Genomic DNA, 16648 nt, shown 5'->3' with positions numbered 1-16648 from the left:
CTTAGTCCACATAGCTAAATGGTCTCCCAAACTTTAACCCTTAAGCTATGTCTACACTGCAGTTAACCCAGGCTCTTACCTGGGTTTTAGCCTTAACCCCCCTTCTGACTACATAAAAAACCTCTAGCCCAGGTTTAAAGATGCTTTAAATATACAGGCTAGTTTACCTGGCTGGTGGTGTAGGTTAGGAAACAAGGCTTAAACTTGGCCTGGAACCCACACTTTGCAATAAGGACACAGGCTAAATCACTCGAGTCCTCCAGTCTTCTTTCTTTAATCTCCTGGACCCTCAGGTGCATCCACCAGTTTCTGCCATTTATTTCAATCTTGTGCTGGTCTGTTCAGGCTGCTGAGTGTCACGCTGATGGGTTTGGCTTCTCTATTGTTCTGCATAATGTTTCTCTCGGTCACCCTCTTTTTCTCTTTCCAGGCGTGTCCATATTATCACTTGCTCTGGAAGACGTGTTGGCGGCATCCATAAAGCGTGTCTCAGCCCAAAGACCCATTATATATGCCCCCCTATGATAAATGGGGGGGGGAGAGTGGCTCCCTTTTGTGGACACCCAGCCAGCCAGTTAGCTACAGAATCCCTCTTGATAGCTGTTCTCTACTTGCTTTACCTGTAAAGGGTTAAAAAGTCTGACTGCATGCGTAGGTAAAGGGAAGTGAATGGGCACTTGACCAAAAGAGCCAATGGGAGGGCTAGAACTTTTTAAAATTGGGAAAAACTTCCATTTGTCTGTTGTTGTTCTCCGGGGAAGAAGGGAACAGGGCAGCAGTTATGCTATGAGAAGCTGAAGGCCAGGTATGAAAATCATCAGAATCATACCTAGAAATTGCTTATTTGGAAACCCAGATATGTAAGTAGATCAGAAAATCTGTAGGAAGATGCAATTAGGTTTATTTTGTTTATTTCTTATGGCTTTGGGACTCTGTGCTAACCCCAAATGCTTTTGTTTTGCTTGTAACCTTTAAGCTGGACCTCAAGAAGGTTATTCTTGATATTTAATTTGTATAAGTAGGTTTTTAAAATCTAGCAAAATCCTATGTTCCAGATGTATTTTCTTTCTTTTTGTTTTTAATAAAATTTACCTTTTTTAAGAACAGGATTGAATTGTTGGTGTCCTAGGAGGTTTGTGCAATGTTGTTTAATTAGCTAGTGGCAATGGCTGATTTCCTTTGTTTTCTTTCTCAGCTCTTCCCCGGGGGGGGGGGGGGTGAAAGGGCTTGAAGGTACCCCACAGGAACGAATTCCCAAGTGCTCTCTCCTGAGTTCTCAAAAGGGGGGAGGGTTTGCACTTGGGTGCTGGCAGCATCTACCCATCCAAGGTCAGAGAGAAGCTGTGACCTTGAGAGTTTAATACCAGCCTGGAGTGGCCAGTATTAATTTTTAGAATCCTTGCAGGCCCCCAACTTCTGCACTCAAAGTGCCAGAGTGGGGAATCAGCCCTGACACCCCCCACATACAGGTGAGTGCAGAAATAATGAGGGCACCGTAATGTGGGTATGGCTTTGCAGTGGGGATGGTCACACCCAGGCCAGGCTACCCCAGGTGCTCAGGACCTACGTACCAACCACCTGTGTTAACTGTGTAGAGTAGACATAGTTGCAGAGAGAAAAGGAGAGAGAAGCATGGCTAGACTGCAACCAGTAGGAGTTCACAGAAGAGGAGCTCAATACCTTGAGTTTCACAGAAGTTTGGCCGAGAAGTGTCAGCAGAGCTAAATTTAGAAAGCATCCAGCAATGAAGAGGTCTCATCTTAAATAGGTAGAAGAGTTGCTGCCATTAAAATGGGATGAAAGGAGGGAAAATGGGACAAGCAAGGTGGAAGGTCTCAATGCACCACATTTCAGACACTGGAGTTGGAGTCAGTCCCAGTCATGACTCCATGACGGTCCTTGGCACCAAACTATTCGCCAAATGGCAATGAGCATTAGGTGCTGCACTGATATGTGCTGATGCACAATTCTTGAGGTGATGCTTTTTTACTTGTGTCTGTCTTTACATTTTGGCATAGAAGCTATGGTGGATGACCTGATACCAGGTATATTACCCAGGAGCAAGAGCTAAAGATATCTGTCTGTCTCTCAACTGGTTCAAGGTAAAAAAATCTGAAACATAACTTGCCTCACCCCAAACACAGCTGGCACTGCCAGGCTGGTCTGTGTTGAACTACTGAGAGAGCTTCAACTTGGCTTTTTCAAATTCCCCAGTGAAGAGCAGGTATGAGACAGAATAGCAGGACCAGAATTTCTCAGGCAAGATTTGCTAATCTTAAGAACGCCACACCAGTCAAAGATACACAAGATTTTAAATGGGGCAGAACACAAAAATTTCTATCAATATTTATAAAACCCAAACCTCACCAGCAGGACATTGTATACAACAGGAAACTGAAGGGGAAAGTCAGTTCCTCTTTCTAAATACAAAGTTAAGTGCTCTTACACACTTATTAAAAAGAAAAGCCAAACACCACTCACCAAGATAGACTTTATCAACAGCGAGCTGAGGCTGTAGTTTTGTTAGAATGTAAGCTCCACGAAGCACACTGTGCCACCTTCTGGGTTTTCTACAGTGCTGAGATCATTGCCCAGCACATATGATAATAGAAGCCCCTAGCAGATGCTTCAAGGCTCAAGACCTAAAAGCTATACCACTATTAGAAGCTATAGGCTCATGTGAGACACCAAGAGTGGAAATCTGCAGAGGCAATTTTTTTTGAAGAAAGAAGAGTAGATAAGAATAACATTGGTCAGAGCCATTATCTTCATCCTGGCAAAAGGATCAGCTATCAGCAGGTACATAAATCAAGTAACTAGCTTTCAGCAAATCTCTAATAGCAAGGTCTTTAGCTACTTTCCGGTTTCAGCATACGGGAACCTTAGACCACTTAACCGCTTAGGTAGGACATACAGCATCTCAACCAATATTTTCTCTTTTAACTTTAAGTGCAATTAGTAGTTGTTTTATGAAGGTTCAAAAAGAGATGGGCTCCCTGATAGACAGGAAAAGTTCTTATCAGCCAAGCTCACCTGCTTCCATCTCTTTTTCACTCACTGAAAATTATGCTGGAAATTTAAAAGGCTATTTCTAAAACGATAGCAAATTCTCTATGAAGCACACGGTTGTCCAAAAGGGCTCAAGGAAGGCAACAGCACCCCTTACCCCTTAGACTGCAAAGAAAGGGATTCCTCACAGCTCCCACCGCAGTACAGTTGAATCACTTGACCTGATTTACTGATCCAAGGGTTGCTTTAAGTAATAATGTCTTACCTCCAGTCCATGTATTAGGGAAAAGGGCCATGGAAATGCCAATCACAGAATAGTGCAAGAACATTTATATACTATAAGACAACATATGACAGTTACAGCTCTGACAGCAAGTGGAAGGGTGTTTCAGTGGGATCGGCAATATGGTAATTAAAGAAATGGTGAGGGGAGAGAGCTTACCTGCTGCTCCTTCAGCTTGGCAGCCCCAAGCTCTGAGAGAGAGACAGTCAGCTTTTCTTGCTGTTCAGATAGATACTTCTGATATAGACTCAGGAGTTCCTGGCATTCTCTGTACTGCTGCTGCAGAGGTGAGACAGCAAGTTAAGGGAAAAATATATTCCGTATTGAAAAGTTAAAATCTAACAAATACCAAATTTATTGTGTGCAAATCTGTTTTGGTCCTGTGGTAACTGAAGCCATAAAATGCAGAGTTCAGAGAAAGACACACCATGTGTGCATGGAGAGTGTGTGGGGGCAGGAGGGTGGAGATGGATGGTTACTATGGATGTGCCAGAAGGGAAATGAAAAGACCAAGAACAAGTGCAATCTTATCCCCCACCCATAAGACAGAGACGAACCTTCACCAAATTTACAAACACTTGAAGGGGAGGAGTACAGGAGGTAGGTTATGCCATTTCAGTTAGCGCAGTTACAGCCCTCTTTGCATATGTGGTCCTATTTGTATTCAGCTAAGGAGGATAGTGCCAATGCTTTAATTATTAACAGCCAACTCGGTAAATATTCCACTTTTTAAGTACAGCTATGGATTTGATGCCCACAGACTCAATTTGAACTACTGATGGATCATAAACACAGCCACAGTTGCAGGACTACAGGCCTTTCAGAGACCGGCAATGATTTTTGGATTGTTATCTGTAGAAGCAGCAAACTGTGGTATTTGCAAGGATATTAGCAATAGTGCCCTGCCTTGCTTGCAGCACTGAAATTCCAAACGGAGATAAATCTGCTCATCACCTGTCATTGTGTAATTCCCTCCCTTGCTCATTTAGCATGGTAAACCATTTACGCTTCCCCCTCGTTCCACCCCTCCCTGATTTCAATTATGCATGCGGATGGGATAAGGGCTCAATGTCCAAAGAGATTACTCTGAATAAATACTTTAATAACAAGTCATCACAATTAAGGTAGGGAACAAAAACTTCTTCAAATATATAAAATGGTGTTGAGTTACAGATTTCCTTAACATTTTTATGATCTAATCATCGCTTCTGGGCAAATTCGTGTTGCAATCATTTTTGCCAATCATGGCTGCATAAATAACTCACCGTTTTGTTATTCCCCGTTACGATCCTTTTAAAAAAAAAATTTTTAAAGAGCTAAAAATGGGATGAGCAAAGCTTTTTGGGAAGGGAGCAGAAGGGAGGTGATTAAGATCTAATGCTAAAGTAATAAGGAGAGCTTCTAAAACACCTTTGCTCAGCATCTTGAGATAAAGGAGGGTACAAACAATGGTCTAAATAAGCTAATTGCTTTTACTAGTCAATCCATCTGAAGCCGGAGCAGTTTTACATTTCTGTGCATTTTGTCAGAGAGCACCAAAAGGCTGAAGTGATTTGTGGGGGTCTCAGGAGTCTCTGCCAGCTATGATGTATATAAAAGGAATTTTTTATTCCAGCTGTAACCATAAGCAGTAATGTTTATAGTAGGTGAACATATTAGCCTGGACGCAGGGCATGAATTTTACCGTAGAAAAAGCCAGTACATTTATACGGCCTAAGAGTTAAATGTCAGTATTTGAAGACAAATTATAGGCAAATTCATTTAAACCCATGTTATGTGGCAGAATATAAAAACAGACAGTCCTATCTTTATCAAATTTTTATGTCTCTCTTAATTCACTCTGCTTCCAACAGCCCCTCCCTCATACAACAGGACTTTACCCCACTATCTGCCTATTGCTGTTCCCTATCGATGTGGGTGAGTGTAATGTATACCCTAATGGGCTTTGGGGTACACACATAGTGAGGGCATATCTATTCTTGTTCTTGCCAGTGCATTACACATAGTTCTGTATTTCAAACATGAAAATTATACAGTATGAGAGTCACACCCAAAGAAACTAATACAGTGGGAATGCATTACACCAGAGGGTCCCAAACTCTGCTCCATGGCCACAGGCAACCTTGAAGCACTTGCTGTGCACGTGATGATGTCTCTTCTTGCTTCTAGCTGCTCAATTTAATTAAAAGAGCTGAAAACATGACTTGCTTCCCTAACATTACTTCTATACGTCAGCAATGGCTGGCAGTGTCGAAAGGATATTGTGCGTTCACAATTGGGAGGGGTGATGCATGTGCATGAATGGGAGGAGAAAAGTCCATGAGACTTTTTCCCTTTTTAAATATGGTTCACATTGTGACAGTGGCTAGGAATCCCTGCATTAGAAGATAAAACCTTGTTCATTCACACAATACTAGAGACATTCATTGTGAAGTAACGAGTAAGCAATCAAACAGAAAAGGTATAATATATCAGTGTTCTCTGTTCATTCATTTAGACAAATGTAGCTTAGTTTTAGCTGCTATGATACTTCTTACTAAGCTAGTTCATTTACTGCAGTATAATTTTCTAAGACGCAAGCCTTACTATGAGATATTACTCTTCCACTCTATTAAATCTTTACTAAACGTGGGGAAAGAGCACCTTAATTCCTACAAAGTAACAAGATTCTATGCCATACACAAATGCAAATAGGACCTACACCATTTCATTGGGAATGATACAATGATGCTGAGGAGGAGGCTATGAGTACCTATATAGACACACAGGCTGATCAAATACTTTCACAATCTGCTTTGAAGAAACTCACAGATTTCATTGGGGGGGGGGGGGGCATAAATCTATAGGACTACAAATCCTAGAATTGAAACATAGCTAAATGCTCAAATAAGATCACATCTCTTTAAGAGTTCAAGAGTCCAAATACTGGATTAACAAGATATTAATTATCTGATTAGAGCTGTTTAGGATTTCACTGAACTGTATTCTCATTTGTTGCACAAAAAATTAACACTTGAATTACTGTAATTTGTTACACACACAAAAGTTTGTTAATGCAGTATTAAGCTTGTATAGTAACAAGAGAATCATGAGAAGTCAGGAAATGCAAAGGTTCAGGTTTTAACAGCAATACTAATTCACCATGCTGCATATCCTGTCCATTTTATAGGATTCATTTAGAGAAACAATAGATTAAAGTCACAGATACAGAGTTCATTTATGGCTCTTAGAAGCAAAAACCTTGCTTTGAGAGGTTTGTCTTGGAGAATCGGGATTGTCCAAGCAGCAGGTGCTAGTAGCATTATGCTTGTGGAGGCCAGAAGCAGACAGACTTCCAGGGGCACAAGGGGTGGTGAGTAAAGTGGGTAATATGGTGGCCGTTAATGTATGCTCCTCCCCAGCACTGCCTTTCAGCTGCAAACTGACATACAGGGTTGGGGCAGGACCATGGCTACCGTCTACCACTCCAACTTGCCCCCTCTGGGGCATTTAGGATTGTTGGCAGTACTAGCAGCCCCCTCGTGAGTTTAGAAGTATAAGCAGCTGTATTATAACTACCAGTTTCCCAGTAGTCAGAGAGTCAAGGGCCCTCCCCACAGCATCCTTAGGAAAAAATAATAGCAAATACCACACATCTACACGGGAGGCATGTTAACATTTGCTTGACTTTTTGTAATGTTCACAGTGCAAACTGTAATGTTGCAACAACATAGCGTTCCCCCCCCCCCCCTCCCCCGGCACCCCCTCTCCATTTAATTTCCTAACATTTGGTTTGTTTGTTTTTAATTGAAAACCTGGGGGTTCTACCAGGGGCTCCCCCAGAATTTTTTTACATAGTACACGCAACTGAACCACTAGTTTAACTTCACATGTAGCCACCAAGGTCTGGCCCGGCCGTCGAGTGGCCAAATTTCAGTGAGTGGCAATGCGACTTGGTGTACGAGGTTGCAGCTCCACTCAGGTTTGGCACAACGGCCTATCCGTCATGATGGAAGGGCTACTGGGCCAAATTTCAGCCACTCAGTTTGGGGGCCCAAGGCAAACTACCCCTTCCGCAAGTGGTGCTGCCCTTGCCAATGGTATGCACCACACATATGGTGTATACAGCTGTCATAAATATAAAGAAAAGGGTAGCATAAAATCCCTCCTTGGCAGCTGTACTGAATTACTTTACCTGAAAGGGATTAAGTAGCTCAAATCACCTAGTTGGCACCTGACCAGAAGGACCAATGAGGAAAGAAGATACTTTCAAATCGGGCGGGGGAGGGAGGAGAGAGAATTTGTTTGTGGCTCTCTTTGTTTGTTCCCTCTCCGGACGGAGGGAGAGACCAAGCAGGTACAACATCTCCTGAAAACATACCTGGAGTGATCCATCTAAAATTACAGTAATTGTAAGTAAGGCAAGGAAATGCGTTAGGTTATCTTTTGTTTTGACTTGTGAATTTTCCTATGCTGCAAAGGTAGTTTTATTCCTGTTTTTGTAATTGTGAAGCTGAGTCCAGAGGGGAGTCCTCTGTGTTTTAAATCTTTTTATTACCCTGTAAAGTTACCTTCCATTCTGATTTTGCAGGTGTGATTCTTTTACTTTTTCTTTAAAATAAAGTTCTTCTTTTAAGAACCTGATTGATTTTCAGTGTCCTAAAGACAAAGGGTTGGTATATTATTCTCAAGCCTCCCCAGGAAAGGGGGAGAAGGCGCTTGGGGGGATATTTTGGGGGAATAGGGATTCCAAGTGATCCTTCCCTGAATTTTTCTGTAAAACACTTGGTGGTGGCAGCAATACCGTCCAAGGACAAGAAAAGCAATTTGTGCCTTGGGGAAGTTTTAACCTAAGTTGGTAAAATATAAGCTATGGAGGGTCTTTCATGCGGGTCCCCACATCTGTACCCCAGAGTTCAGAGTGAGGGGGGGAACCCTGACAACAACTATGGGCACCACTGGGTTTTTTGGCTTACAGAGCCTACTTTCTCCAGTAGCTTCGTTAGTAAAGCTTTTCATTTCTGCATATTCACTTGTGTAACACTAAAAAACAATCAACCGGTGCATCTTTCTCTAACCATACTCACTGCTTTACAACTTGATAGAATTCCAAACATGTTCCCTAATCTGCTAATCTAGAACATTTTCATATTTAGCCAAGCAGGGACCTCACAACAAGGACCAGTTACTTGCCAAAGTTTCAAAGTTCAATCTTTTCTGAATTATTCCCCTGAGGGTGGGAGGGGAAATAAGCACAAGGAATTTTTATTTAAAACATAAATTCTCACCCTTTGTTGTTCAAAATGATATTTCTTGCCTCAAATTTGTAAAGAGACGAAGCCTTAAAACAGAACAAGCATGAGAAGTTTCAGTCCCAAAAGCACATTTTCAAGAGGCTATTATCAAGGGAAGATAGAATTTCGAATGACATTGCTTTACAATTATAACCCCCATCACCATAGTACCAAGCACCTCACCGTCTTTAATGTATTTATCCTCACAACACCTCTGTGAGGTAAGGCAGGGCTCTTACCCCATTGTACAGATGGCAAACTGAGGCACAAAGAGAGTAAGCAATGTGCCCAAGATGACAAAGGATGTCTGTGGCAGACTACTACTCTAACCACTGGTCCTTCCTTATTCACAAACCCATGTCATTTTGATCCTCTGCATGTAGATCTCCACCCTGTTTTAGAAAGTGGGAGTCAACCCATCCTGTCCTCCATCCAGCCCCACACCCTGTGGAGGATTCTCTGGAGGTCCAGAGATTATTATGCGAAGAAGAAGAAGTGGAGTGAATCTGGGAAAGGAGACATATCCTAAGAAATATATCATAAGTTATTAAAATATAAATAAAAGTTGACAATAGGCTACAGTATGTGCATGACTGCTCTATCTTTTCAAATGGTAGGGGCGTGCAGGCGTTAGGGCCTGTGATCTTCGCAGGGCGTGGGGAAGGCTTGTCAGCGCATGTATCTTTTGCATGGGCTAGTACATTTTTCAATCCCTGCCAATGGACAGATATCCAGGTAAATCAGGACTAGTTATCGCCCTTGATGGCAGTCTCAGCACAGAAGACAAAGACTGACACAGAGTGAACTCCCTTCACTCCTAGGGGTGTTCCCGCCAAGTCAGAGAGGAAGAAGATTGGTGCAGGTACAGGGGTTGTAGAACTTTTCACTGCCACTAGGCTGCTGCAGCTGTTCTGTGACAAAGAAAGGTCTTCAGTCTGGCACTCTACAACAGCACTAACCTAGGACGTCCTGTTGCACTGGCATGCACCATTGCCTTTGAATGTTCATGCTTTAGAAACGGCCTATGATTGACTCAGATGCTTCAGAGTAAGAAATTTTGTCACCAGGCCAGTCAAACCTGTCTCTGGACATTTACATGTGGTCCAACCCAGTGAATTCAGTGTACGCTCTCTGAACAATACTATAAAAAAGTTGTTTGTAAAGCTTAAATTACATTTAAAAGTTTAAAGCTTATTATAATAGCAAAAAGAACAGGAGTACTTGTGGCACCTTAGAGACTAACAAATTTATTAGAGCATAAGCTTTCGTGGACTACAGCCCACTTCTTCGGATGCATATATGTATATATGGGCTGTAGTCCACGAAAGCTTATGCTCTAATAAATTTGTTAGTCTCTAAGGTCCCACAAGTACTCCTGTTCTTTTTGCGGATACAGACTAACACGGCTGCTACTCTGAAACCTATTATAGCAAAAAATCACAAGATAAGCAGGGGTTCACGAGCAGTCTTCGGGAACACTGATGACCCATCATCAGCTGTTCGCCTAAGTTCAAAGTAAATTTAATTAAAAGTGACCTGGATCTGAATTATTTTTTTAATTAAATCATCCAAGCACAACTTTTTTCGATATATTGACACAGTAGGTGATCAAAGCTTTACTTTCTCTTTCTGAAGCAGTACAAAAATATTTTGTATATCGATAGGAGTAAAACTACATCATTCCTTAAGAAAAGAAATGATATAGATGCCACTCCCATCTCCACCTGCAGGCTCTCCCTTCTTCCTGATCAAGAACGAACCAAGAACCAACGTGATGAGGCTTCATCTACTCACACATGAAAAGCCATATGCACAATACAAGCATGTTGTAAGAACATTAAAATCTACACCGAAGTGTTCTAAGATTCTAAGCAAGGGTAAGGCTGTGTCTAAATTGCACTACAGTGCAGACTACAGGGGGTGTGAATTCCAGAGTGCACCAAAATGTTGCACTTTTCCCCCAGTGGTTACTGCTGGCAAGAACTAAAAGCTGCCTAGTTGCATTAACATAGTCTTCCTTCAAACTGGACTATGTTAACAGAAACTAGGTACTTTTTAGTTCACACCAGCAGGGTCCACACAAGGCAGTAAGAGTGCAAATTGTGGTACACTCTGCAATTCCCCACTCCCCCACATAGTCCACAATGCAGCACAATGTAGATAAGACCTAAATTTAATTAGAAGATCACACTGCTCTTTAACGATTCAGTTTATTATACAAATTGTATTTGAAATATATGCACTACACACACTTATATCACCCTTTGGCCCTCTGTTCAGTCCACCTCAGAACGACAGGAACAATATGAATGCATTGCCACAAAGCAGCGTCTGGCCACAACACATGCTTCTTGGGCCTTCAAAGTTACACCACAAAAAATGTGGTTTGAACCTATGTGAATTATTGTTCTGTGAAAAGGTGAAGCCTGGTAACTTCCACGTAGCTTTATTACCTAAATTCTGAAGATGCCGTGAAGACTGAAGTTAATAAAATGTTTTATGAACAACTTCACTTGACTGGTTCTTATATAACTGAGCTTATGTGGACTGTCTGGCACAATCAAGTTAAGAAGCTGCTAGGGAAATTTCTGCACATCCATTTTTCAATGTATTAAAAAGGTTCTGGGGCAGGCGTGAATGCTGGTGCAAGAGTATTCAGTTCAAGTCACAACTTCCTTGAGATCTTCAGGAAACAAGTATTTGAAAGCACTCCGAAGGAGCAAGGGAAGTATAATAATATAGTGCTATGCTCTCAAATGTGAAGCACAAGAGACATGTTTTCATTCACACTTGAATATTTTAATGCTATTAAGCAGTAGCTAGTAAATTAATCCAAGATGCAAGAGTAAAAGAAGAAGACACATAAGGAAAAAGGTCACAATGCCCACAAAAGTTAAGAATCACACTCCTGTTTGAAGCATCATCATTATGTTATTGAATGATATACCTCTCATATAAAGGAACTGCTAATACATTCCCATTCTGTTTGAAGGGAAATTAAATTTACATTCTTTGGGAATATGGTATCATAATTAGTTCATGACTTGATTACACTTTGAAGTGAGCCAAGACTGCATATGGCGCATACAAATTAGTTAAGTTATGGTTACCTACCTTAAGCAAAAGCTACAGCATTCAGAACAAAGTTAGGGACTAGACTAGGGTAGTCCTTTTGAGCTTTCAGACAGCGTATGTACGATATCAGTTTTAAATCTCTTCTGTTCCCATCTGGCATCAATAAGTCCAGAGTAACTTAAACATGCAGTTTCCTTTCCGTCTCCACCCATACCACCTGCACAGTAATTGTTAAAATTGATTTAAAAAGCAATGACAAGCACTAAACTTCCTATACTGGTCAAAGTACCAATATGATTTATTTCTACAAATAAGATGAAAATTACAGGAGCTCCAGTGACAGATCTACATGAGCTGGTATTCGCAGCTACCAAGCCACTTTATTCTGCTGAGCTGATGGCTTTCCTGAGTATACCTTTAAAATAAATTTGAAAACACTGAGATAATACAATACAGTGTAGGGCATCTGAAAACTGGTCAAACCAAAGGTCACTACAGCAAGACTAAAGGAACAGACTAAGAGCTTTCAAAGTTAAAATTAATTCCTCATGGTATGTGAACGCCCTATTAACCCACAGAAGTCAAGTTATTTTACCTCAAAGTTCTTAATACGGACCAATGAGTTTCTTAATCTGAAAAATCAGAAACTTCAGTAGGTAGTTTGCTCAAGCAAGGAGCTCAGAATTGGGCCCTTATGTCTTAAAAATGATCATGGCTGGATGTGCCAGCTAGACAGCTTGCCGTCAGTGGGTTCCTGCCCAAAGGTGGGTAAAGACACAACACACCACTTTTCATTCCATGTGAAATGCACACATGCTCCAGCACCCAAATAATAATCATGAATAAAAATAAAAATAAACACAAAAAATTAAAACTGCTCACACAACTTTCCCCCTGGGGAGAGGGAGAGAGAAAGAATGAATCACACACAACAAATACTAGTTAAGTTGCTTAATGCACAAGTAAAAGGTGCTCAGATATCACGGTGATAGACACAATACAAGAACTGAATAAACAGAATACACACAATACAAAACATTATTCTTTATAAGCAATTGCTAGCTCCGGCATATGCAGCAATAGGGCTTTATTCGTGGTTTAAAAATTGTGATAGTATAGAATGCTCAAACAAGGGCCAGAAAAGAGAGAGAGAAATGAGATTGCACCTGGGTTCATTAAGGAAGCTTTGCCAAAATCCATATTGATTTTAAAATATACAAATTTCCTTTAGCATTTCCTTGGGTGGTGCAGCCATTATCTGAGTTGAGCGGATGCAGTTTCTCTTGGAAATGGTCAAGAACTGTATTACTTATGCATTTGTCCATCGTATGAGCCTTCTGATGGGGAGCCTTGAGGATTTAGTAGTACATGATTTCTCCCCAGTAATACTCACAGCATCTGTGAAGGGCTGCACATATTTAATCGTGTGCAGTAAAAAAGTAAACTCAACCTGTGCTGTATTGGAAGAATGCAAAGCCAAAGAGAGTACTACACCTCCCACCACAACCAAAAAAAAAAAAACAACAAAAAACCATGCTGTTTTTTCCTTTTACATATTTAGAGTGCAAAATTAAAACAAATAAAAGGAACACTGCATAATTTAGCTGTCATTTTCTATCAAATTGCTCATAATTGTAACCATAAAATGATAATATTCTACCATATGTGCATCTGCAAAGATGACAAAAGCACTGGTCAGCTCCACAGAGAAGAAAAATAAACCTAACGCTCCCCCTAGTGGTCATTGATGAGGATTGCAATAGCCTAACATTTTATAGAGCCACAGCATTCTTCCTAAATTTTAAGAAGAGAGTAATTGTCAAACCTGGAGGTTAATTTGGTCATATGGAAGGGTCTAATAATTCATTATGAAACATGCAAGTCAACTGTGTAATCCTACTGATACCATTCTTCCTAAACTGAGTCCCCTTTATTCACATTCATTCATGGTATTACATAAAATACCTCTCTCGAGAAATGCTCGGTGTTTATTTGGAGACCTTTGTGAGAATTTAAAAACCTTTTATAGTAGCAACGGTTACTGTTTCCATTAAAGCTATTAGTCAGACCAATACTACTTGACATGCAAACAGCTGTGTTCTTTTCTCTAATTTGACAACAGACCTCCTTTAAGGAGTCTGAGAGGAAAAAAGGTGGTTTTAGCCTGTGGGGAAAATGAGGTATCTTATATAGCAGAGGGACGCTCATCCTGTTCCATCAAGGCACACTAATGGGAGTTATTTAACAGGATAAAGTATGAACTGGGTGGCAGCTGTTTGAAGGACAGGGTGGGGGTGCTATCAGGAGAGGAGAAAGACACCAGGGCTGTAAAACCTGAACTGACTCAAGGCAGAGCTACAGGACCGCCATCTGAATTAAAAAGCATGCATATTAAATTAAAAGGGCGGCTGCTTTGCAGAGAATGAGAATGTAAGATCACAAAACATCAGCTCATTTTATAACGAAGCTAACCAGGTTTGGTCCTGGTTAGTATCGGAATGGGAGACCACCAGGGAATACATAGTGCTCTAAGTCTTGTTGCTTCCTTGTGAAAAACAATCATCACTCTTCACAATTTTATATATTTGATGCCTCTGGCTGAAACCTTCTCTTCTGGACCTCAAACAGGAATAATATTGAGAGACAAGCAGACCCTCCTTAAGCCACGTGGCAGCTCCACTACGCTCAGATACAAAGGTTTTCAGTTCAATTCCTTGCTGCGACTGAGTCCTCAACAATCAGGATAAATCTTTTGTTTGTTGTCACCTTCCTCAGTTGCCTGTTTGCAGCCTGCATTGCCTACATCAGGCTTGGCTAGTGTGACTTCTTATCAGAATGCACTTAAAGCAGCGGCAAATAGTTTAAGTGTATCATTCCCCATCAGTAAAATGGGCATCTGAGCCCCCCTATGTCTTGTGATCCTTGGATGAAAAACACTAAGGCTTGTTGCTGGACAAGGATGGGGAGAAAGAAAAGCTCAATATGCCAGGAAGTCTTGCCCTTCTTGTGGTACTGTTTGCACTGGTGAAATAACAGCCTGCATGCTGTTCTCATTAGAACTACACAGAATCATAGATCATTCTAGCTAATTTTGTTTTTCCTTTTAGAACTATTGCTATTTTGACAGCTTTTCTAACCTTGTTAGAACACAATCTGCTAACAACACTGTTGATGAGGGAAATGCAAGGCGCCCTCTTCTGAAAGGCAGTCGAGGTCAAATCAACAAATTCTGTACAAGTATTATTACTAATTTTAATTTTTTTTTTAAACAAAAATCTCGTGTGCCAGCACACGGCAGAGAGTCATTTTTCTGTCATGTGTATCAGCTGCATCTCTGTAATTTAGATGCGTATTTCAGAAGGACAAAGGCTTCAGAAAGTTAGTGCTTTCTTCTAGAAACTGGCCTTAAATGCACCATACTGAGAAGTGCTGGTTACACTGAACTGAAGCCAATGAAGAAAAGATTTAATAACAGTCTCATTATAAGGTTCATTGTTGTAGGACTACTTAATATACAAGATTAACACATCTTATCTCCCAGTTTCACTGAAACCTATTATACCCCTCATTAATACATGCACATTGCTACATCATTTACAAAGCCAAGCTCTCAAACAGTATTGTATGAAAGAGGGCGTGTTCTGCTGCTTTTACTAGTGCTATTCTCTCACCAAGCAACCACTGTGCACTAATATGAACCCTATGGCTCAGAATGCAAGACTTTGTTTAGAGAAACTATGCAGTTCTCTTTAGAGCTGAGAATTAAAAAGACAACTTGTTTTCCTTCACTCGGATTTAACTATCTGTATTTCAGTTCCTTTAGTTCCAGGATCGAGAAGGGGACACACCATTCCACTAGCTGGCACAGACAAGCAGAACCATTGCCACCAAAATCTGAAGACATTCTGGTGTTCTCTGTTCCCTTGTGATTCAAGATTACTGAAGAGATTAAATTAAAGAAACAGAACAAAGAACCATGATTAATCATGTCAACAAAACTTCTAGAAATATTCTCTCTCTAGTAGGGCCCAGAAATAGATCTCTCACACACAAGCATGCACACACAAAAACAAACCCTTGAGTGCTAAATACAAAACAGAAGCCCTAAACTCACAAATGTTCACCTGCAAATGTTAAATGGGAGGATCTTCAAACTAGTGTACCTCAAGTACAGACACTACGTTTAGATAGGAAAAAACATTTTCCCCCTCCTACACCTTCACCTCCATGAAGGGATTAATAATTCCCCTCCACCAGAAAAACAGAAGTACAAGGAGGGATCACGTGGCCAACACCATCTACTAACATCCAAACACTAGTATTTGGACTGTTCGCTCAAGACAGAAATTGCCTTTTGTTAGTACAGCACCTAAAACAATGGGACCCAGATAGTTACAGGGGCTTTGGGGCATTCACACAATGCAATAAAGAAAGAAAATTAGTTCCACAGTAAAACTCTTGCAGGAAGCTGAATGCTGGAAAGAGAGTCTTTTCTAAGGGGGAAAAAAAATCTACAGCCTCTAATATACCTTGGAAGTGAATGGTGTCTGACAAATGAACTAAATTCCCACCCAGCCCCCACCCCACGCTTGACCTCTCCAAAGCCACATTACCCAATGACAGGGGTTCTAAATTGAAGTGAAGTACTGGGATTTGTAGTGTCCCCAAGGATAGCTGGCTTAGTCTATGCAGCATCTAGTTTAGAGCCATCCAGGGGTCACCCAGATAACTCTTCATAGATTATCCTGTCAGAAGGGAAGGCATAAACTTGGTTAAGAGCTAACTGGAAAGCATCCATGGGTTAGACTGACCTCTGGGAATCTAGTGCACAACTCACAAAAAACTTTCCACTGTTCCTTTGTGAAGATGCTTACCTCTGGCTAACCCCAGCTTTGTATCAGCAAATCAAGTGCCTTAGAAAAAAAGAAGTTATTTACCTGTACAGTAACTGATGTTCTTCGAGATGTGTAGTTATATATATATATAGATATAGATATAGATATTCCAC

At 40.9% G+C, this 16648-nt stretch overlaps 1 protein-coding gene across 7 annotated transcripts in view; it reads right to left on the bottom strand.

The window, feature by feature from the left end:
- KIAA1328 (KIAA1328 ortholog) overlaps positions 1-16648 on the bottom strand; it is a 262488-nt gene that overhangs the window by 160427 nt on the left and 85413 nt on the right. For all 7 annotated transcript variants that reach the window (XR_010602080.1, XR_006174509.2, XM_005296200.5 and 4 more), the window contains one exon: positions 3452-3579. Coding sequence is in view for 5 of the 7 variants with exons in the window: in XM_005296200.5 (XP_005296257.2) it covers positions 3452-3579 (128 nt within the window). In the remaining 2 variants the exon portion in view is untranslated. The remainder of the gene's footprint in view (positions 1-3451; positions 3580-16648) is intronic.

The sequence above is a fragment of the Chrysemys picta genome, chromosome 6, assembly GCF_011386835.1.
Source record: "Chrysemys picta bellii isolate R12L10 chromosome 6, ASM1138683v2, whole genome shotgun sequence".
NCBI lineage: Eukaryota > Metazoa > Chordata > Testudines > Emydidae > Chrysemys > Chrysemys picta.
Note: the sequence above shows the minus strand (reverse complement) of the source record. Positions and strands in the feature narration are given on the sequence as shown.